This window comes from Arvicanthis niloticus, chromosome 21 (assembly GCF_011762505.2).
Source record: "Arvicanthis niloticus isolate mArvNil1 chromosome 21, mArvNil1.pat.X, whole genome shotgun sequence".
Classification (NCBI taxonomy): domain Eukaryota; kingdom Metazoa; phylum Chordata; class Mammalia; order Rodentia; family Muridae; genus Arvicanthis; species Arvicanthis niloticus.
Genome location: NC_047678.1, coordinates 19,430,786 through 19,450,174, shown reverse-complemented (window position 1 = coordinate 19,450,174; position 19,389 = coordinate 19,430,786). Strand labels below are relative to the sequence as shown.

The 19,389-nt window shown below is 43.1% G+C and overlaps 1 protein-coding gene across 6 annotated transcripts in view; it reads left to right on the top strand.

The window, feature by feature from the left end:
• The window catches only part of Pik3cb (phosphatidylinositol-4,5-bisphosphate 3-kinase catalytic subunit beta), a 103,242-nt gene that overhangs the window by 64,101 nt on the left and 19,752 nt on the right, over positions 1-19,389 (top strand). For all 6 annotated transcript variants that reach the window (XM_034484067.2, XM_034484069.2, XM_076917577.1 and 3 more), the window contains 8 exons: positions 432-683; positions 2,554-2,650; positions 3,623-3,753; positions 8,326-8,376; positions 11,935-12,123; positions 13,820-13,941; positions 14,955-15,098; positions 17,134-17,233. In XM_034484067.2, coding sequence (XP_034339958.1) covers positions 432-683; positions 2,554-2,650; positions 3,623-3,753; positions 8,326-8,376; positions 11,935-12,123; positions 13,820-13,941; positions 14,955-15,098; positions 17,134-17,233 — 1,086 coding nt within the window. The remainder of the gene's footprint in view (positions 1-431; positions 684-2,553; positions 2,651-3,622; positions 3,754-8,325; positions 8,377-11,934; positions 12,124-13,819; positions 13,942-14,954; positions 15,099-17,133; positions 17,234-19,389) is intronic.

Below are 19,389 nucleotides of genomic sequence, written 5' to 3'. Positions count from 1 at the left end.
ATATGCTCTGCATTGTCCTGTATGTGAAAAGCGAGTGATGCTTGACATGATTATACATGCAGATAAAATATCTGTAGCTGTCTGGTAACAGAAGATGAAGCATTCATAAGTTATATTTCTTTTTGTTTGGTTAGGTTTTCTGAGATAGGGTCTCACATTGTCCACCCTGGTCTCAGACTTGCTATGTAGCCAAGGCTGGCCTTGAAACCCTCTTCTTTAGTTCCATTCCTCTATCGAGACCACTAGTGTTTTGACCAGTATTGGCTGTTGTGGCTACCCCACTTACTAAGGGAAAACCAGATTACCTCAGCATTGTATAGGCATCGGCGAGCATCTGATCATTGTTGCACCACTCCCCCGTGTTCTCATTGTCCTTGAGTGAGACTCTTGACGTGTGCAGTACTCAAGATTGTTTTCTTCCCCCATCACAGGTTCATGTCAGAGCTGGGCTTTTCCACGGAACAGAGCTCTTGTGTAAAACTGTCGTAAGCTCAGAGATATCAGGAAAGAACGACCATATTTGGAATGAACAACTGGAATTTGATATTAATATTTGCGACTTACCAAGAATGGCTCGATTATGTTTTGCTATTTATGCAGTTTTAGATAAAGTAAAAACGAAGAAATCAACAAAAACTATTAATCCCTCCAAATACCAGACCATCAGGAAAGCTGGGAAAGTGGTAATGAAATAATAACTTCAGACAATTATTTATATAATGGGAAATTTTAAGGCTCTGGAATAATTGAATAATAGACGTTAAATTATTTCATGTGACTTGAACCCTAAGAACTAATTTCAAGAAGATAATGAGTTTCCATGTTCATGTCTTTTTTATGTTCTATGTTCTTTTCTCAAATCTATTTGAAGAGATTTCATGATACAGATGCATAAACTGTAGGGTGGCCCAGAACTCACCTTGTATGTGGCTCAGGCTAGCCTTGAACCCACTGTGGCACTCCTGCCTCTCAACCTCTGCATGATGGGACTAGGGGTATGAACCACTGTACATGGAAAGTAAAAACATTTAAAATAGCTGGTCCATAGTACCTTAATTAAAATTCTAGGTATGTACTATATATATATTTGAAAATTAAGATTTGTGTCTTTTAGATTTTAGGAAGTTCATAGATTGTACCTCACTCAGCACACCTGATGTGACTTTCAGACACAAAGGCATGACTGACATCAGTTTTTAATGTGAAGAATCAGGCCTTCTCGTTAGTAGTGTTAGGTAATCTCTGCTCCTTTTTCACTGTTGCCTTAGTGTAAACAAACTTTTAACTCTCAGGATTCCTGGATTTTGAAGTCCTAGCTAAGGATATTAGACCAGTTGTCATATGGCCATCTTCCATGTGTGTTTTCTCTCTCTCTCTCTCTCTCTCTCTCTCTCTCTCTCTCTCTCTCCCTCTCTCCCTCCCTCCCCTTTCCCCTCCCCCTCCCCCTCCCCCTCCCCCTCTCCCTCCCCCTCTCCCTCTCCCTCTCCCTTTCCCTCTCCCTCTCTCTCAAACACACACACACACAAACACATTGCATATTTTGAAGACAGGGTCTTTCTGTGTAGTTCAAGCTGCCCTGAGAGTCACTACAACTCTCAGTCTCCTTGCCTTTCTCTCTACTGAGGAAAAGTGTGTGCCACAAGAGTTGTCTTAGAGCCAGCGGTGGTTTTGTTCTGTTTGTTTTTCCAGTGCTGTGGATTGCCATGGCCTCTTGTGTGCTCTGGGTTACTAGAGACCCACAGTCCTAGCCTTTCCATTTCATGTTACTAGTCAAATGTTTTACTCCCCCCTTCTTGTGCTCCCTAGTGCACTCTCTCCTGCCTCCTACCCCTGCTCTGCCCCTTCTTCACTCCCTCCTTCCCCCACACCAGATAGGGTCTCTCATAGCCCAGCCCAGCCCATCAATTGTGGCCAAGGATGACCTTGAACTCCTGATGTTCCTGTCTTGTCATCCTTGCTTTTGTAGTGAGTCCTACTGCAGAGTGCCACTTTTGTTGTTTTCTAGACAGGCTCTCTCACTGTGAAGCTTGCTGTGCTACAGCTAAAGGCCATGTGCCTGGGTTTTTGAAATACAAACAAACAGATCTCATTCTGTTGAGCAGGGTACCCTTTATAGCCGGCTGTGTAGCCCAGACTGGCCTCAAACTCACAGCAGTTGAAGCCGCGCAGATGTGAGCCACCACACGTGAGAGGTGCCCCTCTCTTAGCAGTATAAGTAATTCCTGCAGTATGCAGAGCCATCGCCTCCTCCCATGCTAGGATCTACTGTACACCCACCTTGTATTAATCATTTGGAAACGCTCCCTCAGCTTCAGAAAGTTTTCTGTTTTATGTGCATACTGTTTTATCATGGTATATTAATTGACCTGTAGAATTGTTTTTAAAAGTTATAAAGATGCTGAAATGGCTACTATATTGTTTTTAATTTGCATGAATTTTTGGAAATTACCTAGAACATCAGAAATTTCTAGTACTTACATTGAAATGGGTCATAGGTTCTGTGATTCATTGAAGTCCATTCTAGTTTTATTTATACGATGCCGATTTCAACAGCATTATCCTGTCGCGTGGGTAAATACCATGGTTTTTGACTTCAAAGGACAGCTGAGGTCAGGAGATGTAACATTGCACAGCTGGTCTTCGTTTCCTGGTAAGGTTTACATTATTTATTATTATTATTATTATTATTATTATTATTATTATTATTATTACAACAGGCTGGCCTCTAACTCAAGAGGTCCCCCCTGCTGGGATTGATGTGTGCTATGGTCACTGGCTAAGATTTACATTTTAATGGCAGTGCCTAGTCCTGGTGAGCAGCTAGTGTCTTACTGGTGTGCCCCAGTCAGTGTTTCTCTGACTCATTATTGTTATATTTCAGTAAAAAACCAAAAAACTGTCTTGGTTATTTATTCTCTTCTGTTGTTTTGTTTTGCTCTTTTTGAGACAAGGTCTCTCTATGTGACTGACTTGAAACTCACTATTTTGGTCAGGCTGGCCTTGAACTCACAGAGAGATCCACCTGCTTCTGCGTCCAGCATTTTGGGATTAAAAGCCTGTGCCACCATGCCTACCTGTTATTTATACCCAAATTGACTTACACAGAGTATTTTGTTATAGACATGAAATTCTTGTGTATATATATACACATATGTATAACAATACATATGTGTATATACAGCATATATATTACATTAAATAACTATATAAATTATATATTAAAATAGTACATGTTGTATAGATAATTTTAATGAGAGTATTCTTGTTTAAAACATTTGCTTTTGTAGGTGTTTATGGAAACCTCCTAAGCAACAGTGTCTTCTTTATAGCAGGCTTTATTGCTTATAGTTATCCTGACTGGGGAATGAGCACTCTGCAGAGATAGAAAACAGTAAGAGCATTGGTTCTCCACTCAGATTTAGCTTGAAGATCAAGAGAAATGAAGTCCTTCTCATGTGCCTAAAACTTACTCATACAGTTCGTTAAACTTGCATAGGCGACACAACCTTTAGGACACTTTCATGAAAGAAAACTAATTGCAGACTTTTGTTTTTAAAAGTTCAGTTCCAAAAACATTTTCCTAATTACCCAAATAAAAATCCAGATTCTTTACATGTTTTAGATGAGCTGGAAGAAATGCTGAATCCCATGGGGACTGTACAGACGAACCCATACGCCGAGAATGCTACGGCCTTGCATATTAAGTTTCCAGAGAATAAGAAGCAGCCTTATTATTACCCCCCCTTCGATAAGGTAAGCTAATTAAAGGGCCACGCACAATGCACGAAGGACTTGCATTGTTCCTAGATGTAAATGTTCACCCACCCTCAGTGTGTTTAGTTCTCTTTTCAAAACTGTTGGTGAACAGGGAGAGCCAGTGGAAGGCTGTGCAGCATGGCAGCTGGTATGTCCTTAGCACTGACCAAGTGAAACCTCGTGTCTCTGGAGTGCAGGAGCCGTGTTTGTAAAGAGAGATTTAGTTGTTTGAGGTTTTTTCTGAGGTAAAGAGTCTCTTAGTCGATTGAGAGATGAAAGAAGAGATGATTCCTGCTGAGTATTACTATTGTCAGGACTTTGCGGGCGGTGTCTGTTGAGACAGTGTTCTACCCTGGCCAGCACGGCCTCCAGCTAATGGTGCTGTTCACACTTAGCCCTGGGGTTGTAACAGTCTTCCTGCCTCTGCCTTCCGAGAGTGCCGACTATGGGTCTGTAACAGTCTCCTGCCTCTGCCTTCCGAGAGTGCGGACTATGGGTGTGAGGCACCACACCTGGCAGGGACTTGAGTAGGATCTGTGGCAAGGATTTCTGTTTCCTTAGTTTATGAACTGCGTGCATGTTTCTGAAAGGAGACCTATTTAGTGGTGGGTGGAACAGGACTGAAATGATTTATATGTAAGAAAGCCAAGGCATCATACTTTCCCTTTTCTCTACAGCTAGAGGTTGAGCCCAGGTCTTCACGGCACGTCTCTAACCACTGAGCAGCGCCCCCTGCCCTTCCTAATGTTCTCTCTATGTTATTTTGTTTGTAATTTTATGAGTATTTTGCTTATGAATATGAATGTGCCTGGTATACAAGGAGGTCCAAAGATGGCATCATACTTCTGGACCTGGCCTTACAGACCGGTACGAGCCACCATGGAGGTGTTGGGAACTGAATCTGAGTCCTCTACAAGAGCAAGTGCTCCTAACCACTGAGCCATCTATCTTTCCAGCCTCTAAAATGTTTTCATTTTCAGATGTGACATTCCTTCCTCTCCTAGGTATGATTGGTATTGATTTTAATACAGAAATCTTTGGACAAATATGCACAAGAGATTTCTTGGCCCGAGTGAGAAAAGGCTACATTTAAAGTCCTAAACTTGGAAACTCAGGTCATTTTTATGCTGAGCACTAACACACTTGTATAAAAGGGACTGTGTGTGTCGTAGCAGTGGGAAGCTGATGACAGTGGACCTTAGAGCCTCACACATGCTAAGCAGAACTCAGAAGTAGCAGAACTATGTACTCAGTCAATCCCAGGGATGGTTTTTAGAGTCTTATACAAATTTAATTTATGTAGTTCATTTATACTTTATCAGTTGTATCCACCCAAGAACTAATTTATCATTATAAGGTCTTGAAGGCTTTTTAGTGTTCTTGCTCTTCCTCTTGCCTTCCTGTTCCTGCTCTGTCCTCTCATCTCTTTCCCCCTCTCTCCACATGCTTATGTCTGGCCCCTCCCCTCCACTCCACTCCCCTCCCCTCCACTCCCCTCTTTTTCTGCCTCTATTACACTTTTAACTCCTTTCCTCATGCCCTGAATAAACTCTATTCTATACTTTAAAAAAAAAAAAAAAAAAAAAAGAATGTTTTTTAGCTGAGCAGTGGTGGCGCACCCCTTTAATTTTAGCACTTGGGAGACAAAGGCAGGTGGATCTCTGAGTTCGAAGCCAGCCTGGTCTACAGAGTGAGTTCCAGAACAGCCAGGGCTACAAAGAGAAACCCTGTCTAGAAAAGCAAAAACAGAAAAGTTTTTCTGTCCAGTATGGTGCCTCATATCTGTAATCCCAGTACTGGCAATGCTGCGGCAGGAGAATTGTGATTTCCAAATTTCCCTGGGCTATATAAAGTGGTTCTTTCTTAAAACATAAAAAATAAAGAGAAATGTGGCTACAGCTCAGTGGTAGAGTGTGTGCCCAGCATGTGCAAGCACCAGTTTGTAAAGTAAATGAATTGAAAATAAGATTAAAATACTATTCTGAGTGGGAATTTAAAACCAAACGAAGAGCTGTGCTTCCTAAACAACCTTATGTTAAGAACTTGCATCTTTATCCGTCCTGAGTAGGGAAAACTAACTGTGAGTAACGTGATACATTTTTATCTATACTGAGTAGGGAAAACTAAGTGTGAGTAACGCGATTGATACATTTCTGTGCTCTTGAAGCCGTCCTTAGGTAAGAGTGGCTCATGAGCCACTGCTTCATGTTCTGGACACCATAGTCCTCTCTGGTGACTCTTGTCAGCTATGGTGTGTGTCCAGTGACCACAGTTTACTGGTTCACTAACATAGACACTTAGTAGTTGCATTTATCTATTTCTAGAGAAGTGGAATTTCTTTACTTGTATAGTTTCATTGTTGCTCTGTCATCCTTAATACTTGTCTCTCATTTCCCCTGCCTCAGCCTCCCCTGCCTCAGTCTCTCCTGCCTCAGCCTCCCCTGTCTCAACCTCCTGAGTACTGAGATAGGGGTGATCAAGTCTGCCACTGCAGAGCTGTATCCCTGGCCCTGCCCTGTTTTCTTTTCTTTGAATCAGGTCTCACCATATCAAGCTGCCTAGCAGGCCTTGATTTGTCCTTCTGCCTCAGAGAGTGTTATGATGACTGCAAATAAGTCATACAATTGTAAAAGGCAGAAGCTTCTAGAGCCCCGTGTGACTGTCCTTTATCTCTTGTTTTATAAGAGAAGTTTATGACCATTGCTTAATAGCAGTGGACTCTCACTTGACCTTAGAAACTACCCTGTGGCTGGGAGTCACCACCCTGTGCAGTAGACTGAGAATCAGCTCCTTGTGGAGTAGGCTGGGAATGACCACTTTTAACACAGAGTCTAGTCACAGTGGGACGTTTGAGTCTTTCCTGTCTCCCCACATTGGTAGGTTCCACAAGGCCTCTGTATGAACCGAGGGCAGTGAGAACTGCTTTCCGGTGTCCATTTTGTCAGTGCCTCTGCAGGATTACACATCTTTACTTGTAAATGTGTACTTCAATGAGTCATTGGTTTGGTTTGAGGCTTCTGGCTTCTGATGTGTTATAAATACTGGGTCCTCACTAGGACTCTTCTTGGATAGCCTATTGTTGCCTTGTGTCATGGAGATCCTGCAGCTTTGGATCAGCAAGACTGGCCTTCATGTGCTCCAGCAGTTCATAAATGAGGTAGAAGTTGGGGCAGGCCCACTCAAAGCCCTGGGTCTGGGTCTGGGTGGTGGCTGAGTTGATCAGCTCACTAGCTTTCCCTGGGCGAACTCTCCAGCACTGCCCTGGGTAGCTCACCCAATGCCATAACCAGCAAGAATCAGGGTGAGCTCTCCTTCTCTCAGCTCTCATGCTCTCTGCATCCCCCACCCCCACCCTCCGGGCACACTCATGTCACCAGAGCCAGCTCTACTGCGATGCCCAGGTGTGTTCAGAATCTGCTCTCCTAAGTGTGGCCCACTGGTGGTGAGAGGTGGGTGGGGATAAAAGAGATACACACCACCTCCATTTCCATGTCACCTCGTGGCAGATGAGTGCCTGGCAGAGTCAACTCTTTTCATGCTCACAGCTCACCCAAGGCCATGTTACCACGGCCAGCTCTACTGGACTGCCCAGGTGGCTGCAGGCCAGGGACATCTACATGTCTCTAGTGGTAATATGAGCCACAGACATCAACACAGACCCAGACATGGCCTTCAGGTGGCAGTACTGGCTAGGACTTTACCATGGCCACGGGTGGCCCCGCTGGTACTCACAACAGGCTGTTCTTTCTACCTTCCGGTCTCTAGTTCTAGCTCTGTTCATAACGTTCTGCTTCTTTTCCTCTCCCATCTGTCCACCACGTAATTGCACATTGTAATGGCTCCCACTGTGGGCAGGCCACGTGGATAGTGGGCCTCTGGGTGTCTTCCTCTGCCCACTTCACGGTAAGTGGGCTTCTGTGTATACAGCATGCCCACGCCATGTGGCTGCAGGCTGGTCTCTGGATGTTCTGCTTCATCCTCGTTGCCTGGCAACAGGTGGGCCTCAGTATGTCTACCTGCTCAGGCTGCTGGACAGTAGATAGTTCTCTCCCTCAGAATCCTTTAAATATTTTTTAAAGATTATTTTTATTTTTTATATGGAGTCTTTTGCCGACACATATATTTGTGTGCCATATGCCTGCAGTTTCCAGGGAGGCCAAAAGGTAATATCAGATCCCCTAAAACTGCATTTATAGATGATTGTGAACCACCATGTGGGTTCTAGGAATCAAATCCAGGTCTTCTGGAAGAGCAACAAGTACTCTTAGCCACTGAGCCAACTTCAGCCCCCACCCTAGTAACTCTCCTTATCTTATCTAGGAGCAGTCTGCAGGCGTGGTGCTGTCCAGTCCCCTCAGTGACACTTACGGTTTCCCTGTTGTCCGGGGGTTTGAAGCCCTTGGGGAACACTGATTTTTGGGATTGTTTCATTTTAAAATTTTGTTTCTATTTATAAAGGCTTTGAGTGCCAAGCATATGCAGTCTCTTGTAATCCAAGTGCAAACATAGTTATTAACATTGAAAATTTTACAAATATCAGGACAAAATGTAAGTTTTTATTTTTTCCAGATCATTGAGAAGGCAGCCGAAATTGCCAGCGGAGACAGTGCTAATGTGTCTGTAAGTATCAAGCTTCATCTAGCCCTTACCACAGAGCTCTGTGTGGTATGAGGGGCCTTCACCTCATCTGTTGTAATGAATGTGTGGGAGACATAACTCAAAAGCAATCTGTGAGTGTGGATAAGCATGCACAATAAGTGTGCACATCTCAGTGCTGGCTGAGTGTGGCTCAGTGTTGGTGGCTTGTATGACTTGAACGGGAAGCCTTTTTCTGCATAAGTTAGGGTGGTGGCCCATAGTAGCTGCTAGTGCACACCACAGAATTCCATTGCTGTCTTAGTATCAGCTAGTTAACTAGGCGGCTATGTACTTTCAAATAGCAAAGCCAGTATAATATGGACTAGCTTTACAGTGGGGGACCTGTGTTTTCTCCCTGAGAACTCTGCCAAGTTGAAAATGCTATTTATGTCTTATGATTTAGTATTTTTATTCTAGCTCCTTGTTTTACTACCTCACAGACAACAAAAGCATGGAAGCAAGACACAAGTCTATATAATTTGTTCTGAGTATTGTTATATATCATTCCCCCCCTTTTTTTTGAGACAGAGTTTCTTTGTGTTTCCCTGGCTACCCTGGAACTCTCTTTGTAGACCAGGCTGGCCTTGAACTTAAATAGTTTCTCCAGCCTCTGCTTCCCCAGTGGCAGAATTAAAGTCAAGCACCACTGAATCAGTGGAAGTTATAAATAAATAATTACTCAAAATTCAAAAAAGCGGCCGGGTGGTGGTGGCGCATGCCCTTAATCCCAGCACTTGGGAGGCAGAGGCAGGCGGATTTCTGAGTTCGAGGGCAGCCTGGTCTACAGAGTGAGTTCCAGGACAGCCAGGGCTACACAGAGAAACCCTGTCTCAAAAAACCAAAAAAAAAAAAAAAAAAAAAAAAAAAAAAAATTAAAAAAAGCCACCACTGTCTGACAGTCTGTACACTTTCTGCTCACGTCTCATGGGCTATGGGTCATGTTGGACACATGACCAAATCATAAGTGTGGCCAGACAATGTAGTCTTTTACTAGACTGCCATGTTCTTGACTAACAGTAAGAGGGGCTAGCACTGAAGGAAAGGAAAGGGAAAAGGGAAAGGCAAGACATGTGAAAGGTTGGTTTCGATGGTCTTGCTGCAGACCGGCCTTGGATCACTCAGTCATGCTGCCTCAGCCACATGTGTCAGGAGTAAAGGTGTGTGACTGTTGAAGCCCTACATGTCAGTGCACACCTGTACTCCTGCACTGGGGAAATACAGGTAGAAGGGTCAGGTCATCTTTGGTGGTAGAACAGGTCCCGGGACAACCTGCGCCATTGTGAGGCCTGGTCTCACAAAACCAGAATCAGCAACGACAAACAAAATAGGACTAGATTGAGCCTCTCTTACTTCATTACCAAGTTCCAGACATAAGCATCTTCAGTGAGGGTGTTCCTCCATAGAACACAGTTTAAGTCTTACTGCTTCCTACAGGGTCGTCACTGTGATGCTGTCTGGACTGACTAGCTAGCAAGCCACCAGAAGCCATCTACCTGCTCTGTCTTGGATGGTTACAGATGCATGCTTGCTGGCCTTCACAGGGGTTCTGGGGGACAAAGTTTAGGTCTTTGTGTTTGCACACCAAGCATCCCACCACCTCCACTGAGATAGTTTCCAGCTCAGGTTCTTAATTGGGACAACACTGTCCCCCATTTTCCTCAATGATGTGGATTCTTGGTTTCTGTATTCTTGAGTTTTAAACTCTGGCTATCTGCCTGTTCACTGTAATGTGCCTTCAGGATTTAGACTCCCACATGTGAAGATTCTCAAGTATCCTGGAACCTGATAGCGCCCAAGGGCCCAGTAATCTTCACTGCTGACAGGATTAGTGTCCTGGCTGTCACAGCATAATGCAGGAAGGGGCATGCTTGGCCAGCTGCACTGTTCCCTCTTCAGGAAGATACCTTGGTCTCCAAGTCCTTACTCTTCAGGCAGATACCTTACTCCGAATCCTAGCTGTACCCTCCCCCCTCTTCTCCTACCTCCTACTCTTGAATCTGAGCTGGAGTTCCCTAGAACTGTGCCTAGCTTCTCACTGCTCCCTGAGCCTGAAGGCCCCAATCTCCCGTCACACCTGCATTCTCTCACTAAAGGGTCATGATCACACCTCCACCACATTTTAGACAGATTGGGGTCAGACTCATGTGTAGCAGAAGATATGCTTTGGACTCCTTGAGTCTCCAGCCTCTTCCTTCTAAGTGCTGGGATTACTGGGGTAGCAGGCCACATCCGCCAGGTGTTGTTGTTGCTGCTGCTGCTATTTAAACATGCTCACCTGTGTTGACTGGCATTTTGACTCCTTCAGAATGCTGGGTTTATGGCATCACTAGAGAACTTCTTCATTTCTGTGTAAGGATGGAATGGTGTGTATTATTCCAGTGCTTTGCAATTGAGTAAATGTTCTAAGACTACAGAGTTTTGCTGGTTTGGGATCGCAGGGTTCCTTTTCTTTTTTTTCTTTTAGATTCTTTTTAATGTATATAGTGCTCTGTCTGAATGTATGCCTGCAAGCCAGAAGAGAGTATCAGATCCCCTTACAGATTGTGTGAGCATGTGGTTGCTGGGAATTAAACTCAGGACCTTTGGAAGAGCAGCCAGTGCTCTTAACCTCTGAGCCATCTCTCCAGTTCCGATCATAGGGTTTAAAATTTATAGAAATTTTATGCCTTTATGCCAAGGCACAAGCCAAGAAGGCCTCTATTTATTATTACTCTTATTTTACTCGTTATATGTTTGGGCTATCTTGAGAGGGGGTTGCTGCAGTTGGAGGTTGGTAGAATCAGGAGATGGTGAATGGTAAATTGACTCAAGAGATAAAAGTGCTTGCCACCCAGCACACTTTTAATCCCAGCACTTGGGAGGCAGAGGCTCACTAGCCTAGTCTATAGAGCAAGTGCCAGGGTAGCCAAGGCTACACAGAGAAACCCTGTCTTAAAGCAACAACAACAAAATAAAAATGACAAACACTAGCCTAGTCTATAGAGCAAGTGCCAGGGTAGCCAAGGCTACACAGAGAAACCCTGTCTTAAAGCAACAACAACAACAAAATAAAAATGACAAACAAACAAAAACAAAAAAATTAGGATTAATTTTTTTAATTAATTAATTAATGCTTGCCATTAATCCTAAGAACCTGAGTTAGGTCCCCAGGATTCACATGGCTTTTGAGTGTAAAAACACACACACACACACACACACACACACACACACACACACACACACACAGTTTTTTTTTTAAAGAAGAAATTTAACTAAAATAATAGTGAATTTATAAGCTACTTAAATAAGACATATTTAACCTAAAAGCAATAGTGCCATCTAGTGTTGGCATTTAGATTTTAAAAAAGAACCTTTGTGTGTAGCCTATAACCTATTAATACGGAGCAATGCAAACCTTTAAAAAGGATGCACGTTAATCTTTGTACAGAATGTCAGTTGGTGAAGCTCACAGTTTGTAATGTCATTGTATATAAATTTGCTGAATGGTTTCCTGTGGTTTGCACAGTTAAATTCCATAATTACTATTTTACTTTCTTAAAGAGTCGTGGTGGGAAAAAATTTCTTGCTGTACTGAAAGAAATCTTGGACAGGGACCCCCTGTCTCAGTTGTGTGAGAATGAAATGGATCTCATTTGGACTCTACGGCAAGACTGCAGAGAAAATTTCCCACAGTCACTGCCAAAACTACTCCTGTCAATCAAGTGGAATAAACTTGAAGATGTTGCTCAGGTGACAGAAAATTCCTTGTCCCTCTCCTGTCTCTTCCTTCTCTCCCTCCACTTTCTTTCCCCTAAATAACAAAAAACAAGCTTTCTCTAGGCCTGTGTATGTGTGTATACATGTGTATACATTACTCATTGATTTTGTGTAAAATGTCTTTTCAGGGAAGTATTTCCATTTGTTGGGATTTTGTTGTTGTTGTTGTTTTCTCTTAAAGATAGGTTCTTACCTTAGCCTCTCTCAAATGTTTAGTCCTTCTGTCTCAGCCTTCTGCACCATGATGCCTAACTTGTTGGATAATTCTCTTCAGGAGCTATTTATGAGGTTTTAAACCCTTACATATTCTTTGTAACTTCTGAGATTCTGGGATCTGGGTGGAGTGAGCGGGGCTTATATTAACAGCAACTGGAACAGTAGTTTGGGAGCCCCATCTATCAAAATGGACAATAGTCAGGTCCCCTGGCACCTTCCACCAGTCTTATAGAACCCCAGTGGTTTTGTTGTTTGAGGCAGGGTCTTACTTCGTAGCCATGGCTGGCTTAGAACTCATTGTATTGACCACACTGGCCTCACACTCACTGACATCCGTTCGTCTCTGCTTCCCAAGTGCTAGGTTTAAAGGCATGTGCCACCATGCCTGTCATAGTTGCTTTTGAGAAGCTGAAGGAATATCCCTTCCTCACTGTAATCTCATCAACCTAGCTCTCTAGCACTGGTCTTACCCAGTAAATTGCTGTCAGTGGTATAGGATGCTCAAGAAAAGCCCAGATTACTCGATAGTAAGGTTTTATCTAGTGGTGAGCTTTGATTTGATTGCCACAAATTAAACTTTTTTCCACTCTCAGTCAGAACAAGTTTTATTCCCAGTTGTTTGTCCCTGTGAGACTCTGCCCTGTATATGTATCATACCCACAAGAGGAGGACTCTCCATCTCACAGAGCAATGGCAGAGTTCCTCTTCAGAAGACCTGGGCATGGCCAAAACTGTCTCTTTTGCACGAAGCTCCAGCTCTTGCTCGGGGAGTCTAACATCCAGTTAGCATTTGTAATAGGATTTATTAGCCATTAAAAAGAATGTAGGCACTCTTCAATTCTTGTGGATTACTTACATCTATTTCTGATTTGAGGAGCTCAAGCGTGTTCTGGTTAATTTAAAAAAATCTGTAAAGTAATAAAAGATTTCTCTAAAAATTTACTTAAAAGTCGATGGACTTAGTGGCGCACACCTTTAATCTCAGCATTTGAGAGGCAGAGACAGGCTGTGTACCTAGTGTACAGATTGAGTTCCAGAGCAGCCAGAGCTACACGGAGAAACTCTACTTCAAACCAAACACACACACACACACACACACACACACACACACACTTAAACTTTGTAATTTTATATTGAGTTACTGACTTTCTCAGTATATCTGTCTTAGCTTGAGACTTGGCTTATTTATACTTGTTTTTTCCTTAACTTATGTGATGGCTAATCACTGTAGACACCTCAGTGTCTCACTCTGTTTTCCTTAGGCACATAGTAACCTTTAAAACATATATATATATATAGAATGTTTCGGAAACAGAGTCTACATCTGCCAGAATGTTTGAGGTATCAGCATTTAAATTTTTCCTTTCTTTTGATTCATCTCTGTTCCCATATGCCAGGAAGGATAATTTCCTTTTGTCCACCAAACTTCTGACCCAGTTTTCATCTCAAACAGCTTCAGGCGCTCCTGCAGATTTGGCCCAAATTACCCCCCAGGGAGGCACTGGAGCTCCTGGATTTCAACTATCCAGACCAGTATGTCCGGGAGTACGCCGTCGGCTGCCTGCGACAGATGAGGTATCTCTTCTAATAGGACTGTCCTGGGGCAAGGAGTTACCTGTGTGGGTGAGGAAGAGGGTGGCGCCTTGAATGTGGCATTAGTAAGGTAAGGACCAAAGGAAGCTTGTTTGAACTTTGGTGGCCAGGTCATGTAGGAGCTTATCTTAGTGCCCTCTGCTGGCTTTGCAGCTCAGGCCCCACTGCTGCATGAACAGTTTAAGTGTAGGTAGGCCACTCTCCCCTTGACTACAGGACAGAGTTCTGAAATCGTGGTTTCCAAGCACCTGCTCTAGGCCATCCCTGGAAGCCAGCATTTCCAAACTGAGCAGCCATGCCTGTGTCGCCTCTTTCCTTCATCATAGTCTATTAATTACCCCAAAAGAAGGGTTAGTATTCTAAGATGGAGGCATATTTGTTTATTTATTTTCTCATGGGGTCTGCCCTTAAACTAACTGTGTAGCCCAAGCTAGCTAGTTCTCAAATTCAGACTGATTCTCCTGTCCCCAGTCCTGGCTGTGGTCCTTTCTTGCTTTTAAAATCAGATCTATTCTAAATAGTTTGATAGGAAGAAAAAACTATGTAACCTCTGTAATAATCTGAGATGCAAAATCCTATACATAGGAGGGCAACCCCCTACTCTTATACTTGTTTCAGGTAGCTGTAGGTTTTCATAAATGGATGTGGAGAAACTTTACCACAGAAGCCTGATATCCTCATGAACCCCTGCAACCTACCTAGACAGAGAATGAGAAAATTCACTCTACCACGTTGTCTTCTGAACACTGTGGTACACACATCACATATGCCACATACACAATAAAAATAATTATGTTAAAGTGGCCATTTGGGGGGCAGTGGGCATGACTCCTGGCCGATTATATGTGTGTAAGAATGTGGTACAGTGACTATAAACATGTGACAAGCCTAGTCCAGAAGACCCACGCATGTTAGCCAGGTAGCGCGTGACAGTTGGTAGGGGGATCATCTTCTGGCACTGGCGGCTGAGTTTCTCTCCCTTTTGTTTCTTTCAGTGATGAAGAACTCTCTCAGTATCTTTTACAATTGGTGCAAGTTTTGAAATACGAGCCTTTTCTTGATTGTGCCCTCTCCAGATTCCTATTAGAAAGAGCACTTGATAATCGGAGGATTGGGCAGTTTTTATTTTGGCATCTTAGGTAAGTCTCTCCTATTTCAGTTTGATGCCAGTATGTGCTCTAATAACTAATCCAGTGTGATTTAAGGCACTCAGTGGACTAGCAGAAGCTTGGTGGCTTCTGATCCATCGGTAATATTTACACCGTTTAATGTCTTCTCATTTTTTGATACCTACATTCTGTTTTCATCATTTGGCAAAGTATTTCAGGTAAATATTTTGTGATACTTTCTGGATTTTTAGCTAAACCTATTAACAGTTATGTTGTAATATTTTCTAACAAACTACTTTTTATTTTAAAATATTGATTTAATCTTTATGCTGTGTGTATGCTCTGACCAAATCTACCCCATCCCCTCCCCCAACTGCTACTATCACTTTTCCCTCCCAACTTCATGCACTGTTTTTAAAAAAACAGTGTTATTTTATGTACATTGGTGGTTTGACTGTTTTGAGGGGTATCAGATCCCCTGGAACAGGAGATACAGATTAAGTGTAAACTGCCATGTGGGTGCTGGGAATTGAACCCAGGTCCTCTGGAAGAGTAGCCAGTTCTCATTTAACTGTTGAGCCATCTCTCCAACCCCCCATGCACTCTTTTTTTTTTTCCAAAGAAATAAACATTTTTTAAAAATATATGTTAGCTCTGTGCTGATTTGTTTATTCCTTTCAGAAGTTTACGTGTGTGTGTGTATTTCTAAATTTATTTTATGAGCATGTTTGCTTTACCTGTATATATAGACATGCTTGTATGCTTGATGCTTGCAGTGGCATTGGATCCACTGGCAGTGCAGTTGTAGATAGTTGTGAGCTGCCACATGGGAACTGGGAACACAACTTGGGTCCTTTTGAAGAGCAGCCAGTGTTTCTGAGCACTGAGCCATCTCTCCAGCTTCAGTTTGTGAATACTGTTATTATCATTACTACTCCTGAGTAAAGTCAGAGTTTTTACGTAATTGTAAATTGTGTTTATTTCCATGTTTATGTGAGTTCAGATGGGTGTGGGGGCCAGGAGCCTAGGATTTCCCTGAAGCTAGAGTTTCAAGCAGTTGTTGGGTGTCCAGTGTGGTTCTGGAACTAAACCTGGGTCCTCTGCAAGAGCAGTGCCAGCACTTAACCTCCCAGCCACCTCTCTAGCCCATGTTCATGTCTGTTTTCTTTGTAGTGCTGGGGCTTGACCAGAGTCTGGCACATGTGTGATCAGTTCATTCTTCTTTACCCTCTCATTGCATGCTTCACTGTTCAGACTTAAGCTTCTCAGAAAGAAAAAAAAAGCCTTCCTTTCTTCCTTTTTGACTAAGCTTATAATCTTTCTAACACTGTGGTATTAATTTTAGTTGATTTTCACTCCTAAAGTAATTTTCTTGTTGGTCCTTTTATTATTATTATTATTTATAGTTTGTCCTCTTGTCCAATTCAGTACTATTTTGAACCCCTTAGAGAATGACAAAATAGATATTCTTGGAGTTTTTATTTTTCATACATGGATACCATTGTTTGAGAGAGAAAAGAAAACTGGGGCCAGCAAGGTGTTGCAGTAAGCAGTGGCCCTGGCTGTGCAAGCTGCCGAGCTGAGTTCAGTATGCAGAGTCCACATAAAGTAGAAGAGAGGACCCGGCTCTCCTCAGCCGTCCTCTGACCTCCATGTGTTCCCACGGCTCGTGTTCCACTCCCATTATGCACATGAACTCAGTGGCAGTGGGGAAGGGGGACAGAAAAGTGGTTAAGCTGACTGGCTCATTGACCTCAGTCAAATAGATTTCTGTTTCCAACTAATTCTCTCCAAATTCCTAAGTTACATTTCCTTTCCCTTTCAAAAGGCAGTTCAGGTAAAAGGTGGGAAAGTTAGTTTTCTTCAATTAAAGAATTGACCACTAAGATCTCACAACTTCTGAGTCCTAGCCAGGATGTGACCCTCTTACTGGTCCGTGCTTGGGATGGCCAGCTCTCAGCTGATTGGCATCAGAACATTTTATGTCAGAATAAAGAGGTCAGTGTTTGTTCTCCATGTTCTAAAGTGTTCGATTACAAACCATTTCAATATTGCTTTTCTGCAGGTCAGAGGTGCACACTCCTGCTGTGTCCATACAGTTTGGTGTCATCCTAGAAGCATACTGTCGTGGAAGCGTAGGGCACATGAAAGTGCTTTCCAAGCAGGTATGAGCTTCTGTGTTAATTCAGTTTAGCACACAGTGGTCAACTGAGTTTATCAAATGGTATTTCTCCAGCCACATATTTCATTGCTCTTTCAGTAACTTAACCTGATCAGTACTTTATGGGAATGGATTGAGTCTCATGAAGCTCAGGATGGCCTTGAACTCACTGTTTATTTGAGGAGGACCAAGGTCTGGAGCTCCTCCTGCCCCAGCCTTTTGAGTGTTGGGATCCACAGCATATAGTGCTGTGCTCGGGAATGGACTCGAGGCTGTGTACGCAACATGTAAGTGGTCTACCACTGAGCTGTTTCCCAGACTTTACTTTGAGGAAAATCTGTCAAAATAAGTCTCAGCAAGCTTAGAATTAAAGTATATCTCATATTTCCCATATTAATAGGATGCCCTACATTCTACTTGTCTGTGTGTATTTCATGATGGACGTGAGGGGCAGCCTTCTGCCTCCAGTGTTCACAGCCTACACTACTCCTCAGGCAGTGTGTTTTTAAAGCTTTACGACTCTTTAGTATAGTGTTATGATGCGTATAATTTATCTTTTAGACAGAGACATAGTGAGGTATGAACACATGATTTCTGTAGTTCAGAGTCCTTGTTACCTTTTCAAGCTTCATACCTAAAATTGTAGTGTGTTCTTACAGTCCGGAAGTATTGCTGATATACCATTAAGTTACTAAATAATTACCCTGTGCCAAGAACTCATACTGCTTTAAGTATGCTGTCTAATTGCGCTCTTGATAATTACCGTTATGTATGTAAAGCACAGGCTGCCCTTGAACTCATGATCCCCCTCCAAATCCTGAGAATGCAAGAATGTGCTACCATTGCTTGCTCGCTTACTTAGCTAGTGATCCTTCCATAGGCTTTTACACAATAACTACGATACCTTTTGGAAAGGCCACTGGGTGTGGTAATAATGGCGAGCAGATATTCATATCATGCAACAATTCGGAACCCAGTGCTCATGGTGGCCTCCTCATCTGACTGACCCATTATCTTGTACTCCACCCACCCTCTACACTGGGCTCCTCATTCTCAGCCTTCCCTGTCTGCCTTCCTTCCCCCAGCACAGCCTCTGGGCATCTGTTAAGTGATCTTTTTCCAGTCACATCATTCTCCTCTTTAAATCCCTAATAGTAATTGTTCATAACATTAAAAATCCGGATTTTTCTACTCAGGCTTATGAGGTCCCAGTTGGTTGCTATGTGTTCTACCTCACTGTGTGCCTGTTGTCTCCCTCGCTCATTTCTCAAGCACACTGCATATCCTCTTAATACCACCCTTCCCTGCCCTGTCTCCCTCCCCTGATCCCAGGTCCTCTTGCACCATAGGTTAGCATCTATTTTAAGCTCCAGCCCCTTTCTCTTTATGTTACAGTACACATCCTATGTGCATAGTCACAGATGCTAGAGTATGGCGTCCGATCCCCTAGAGTAGGTGTTTGTGTACTGACCAATATGAGTGCTGGGAACCAGACTCCAGTCCTCCAGACACTCTTGACCACTGAGCCATCTCTTCAGGCCCAGTCTCCACCTCACCCCGCCCCTGGTTTTTGTTTTTTAATGTATTTTGAGTGAGACAAGGTCTCACTGAGTTGCCCAGGCTAGCCTGGAGCCACCAAGACTAGCCACTACTGTTTTCTTGACTGACGAATTATAAGAGAAAGACTCTGTATCCTTCCCATGGGGGGGGGGTAGTGTTGGTGAAGGGGTGGAAGTCAGAGGGTAACTTGTTAGAATGGTTCTCTCCTCTCACTCCATCAGTTCCAGGAATGGAACTCAGATCTCCAGGCTTGGCCACAAGTACTTCACCTACTGAACTATTCTGCCAGCCCACTATGGTATTTGTTATCATTGTAAAGTATAAAATGACAGTTGTTGAAATACTTAAAAGTACTTTTTGGCTTATGGCCAGTTAGGATACTGTTTAGGAATCAGTACAGTTAGCAATGGGGCGTAGCAGTCACCAACTGCACAAACATGGAAGACATTCTAGTTTGGAATAGTTCAGAAAGATCTGGTTTTCATAGCCCAGTTTTCATCTGGTTCTCTTGTCACCAGTATTTGTACAGCTCCTGAAGCTGTTAAAAAAATGGGGTGTCTGTGGTTTTGACAGATGGCTAACTTGGCAAGCACTGACCGT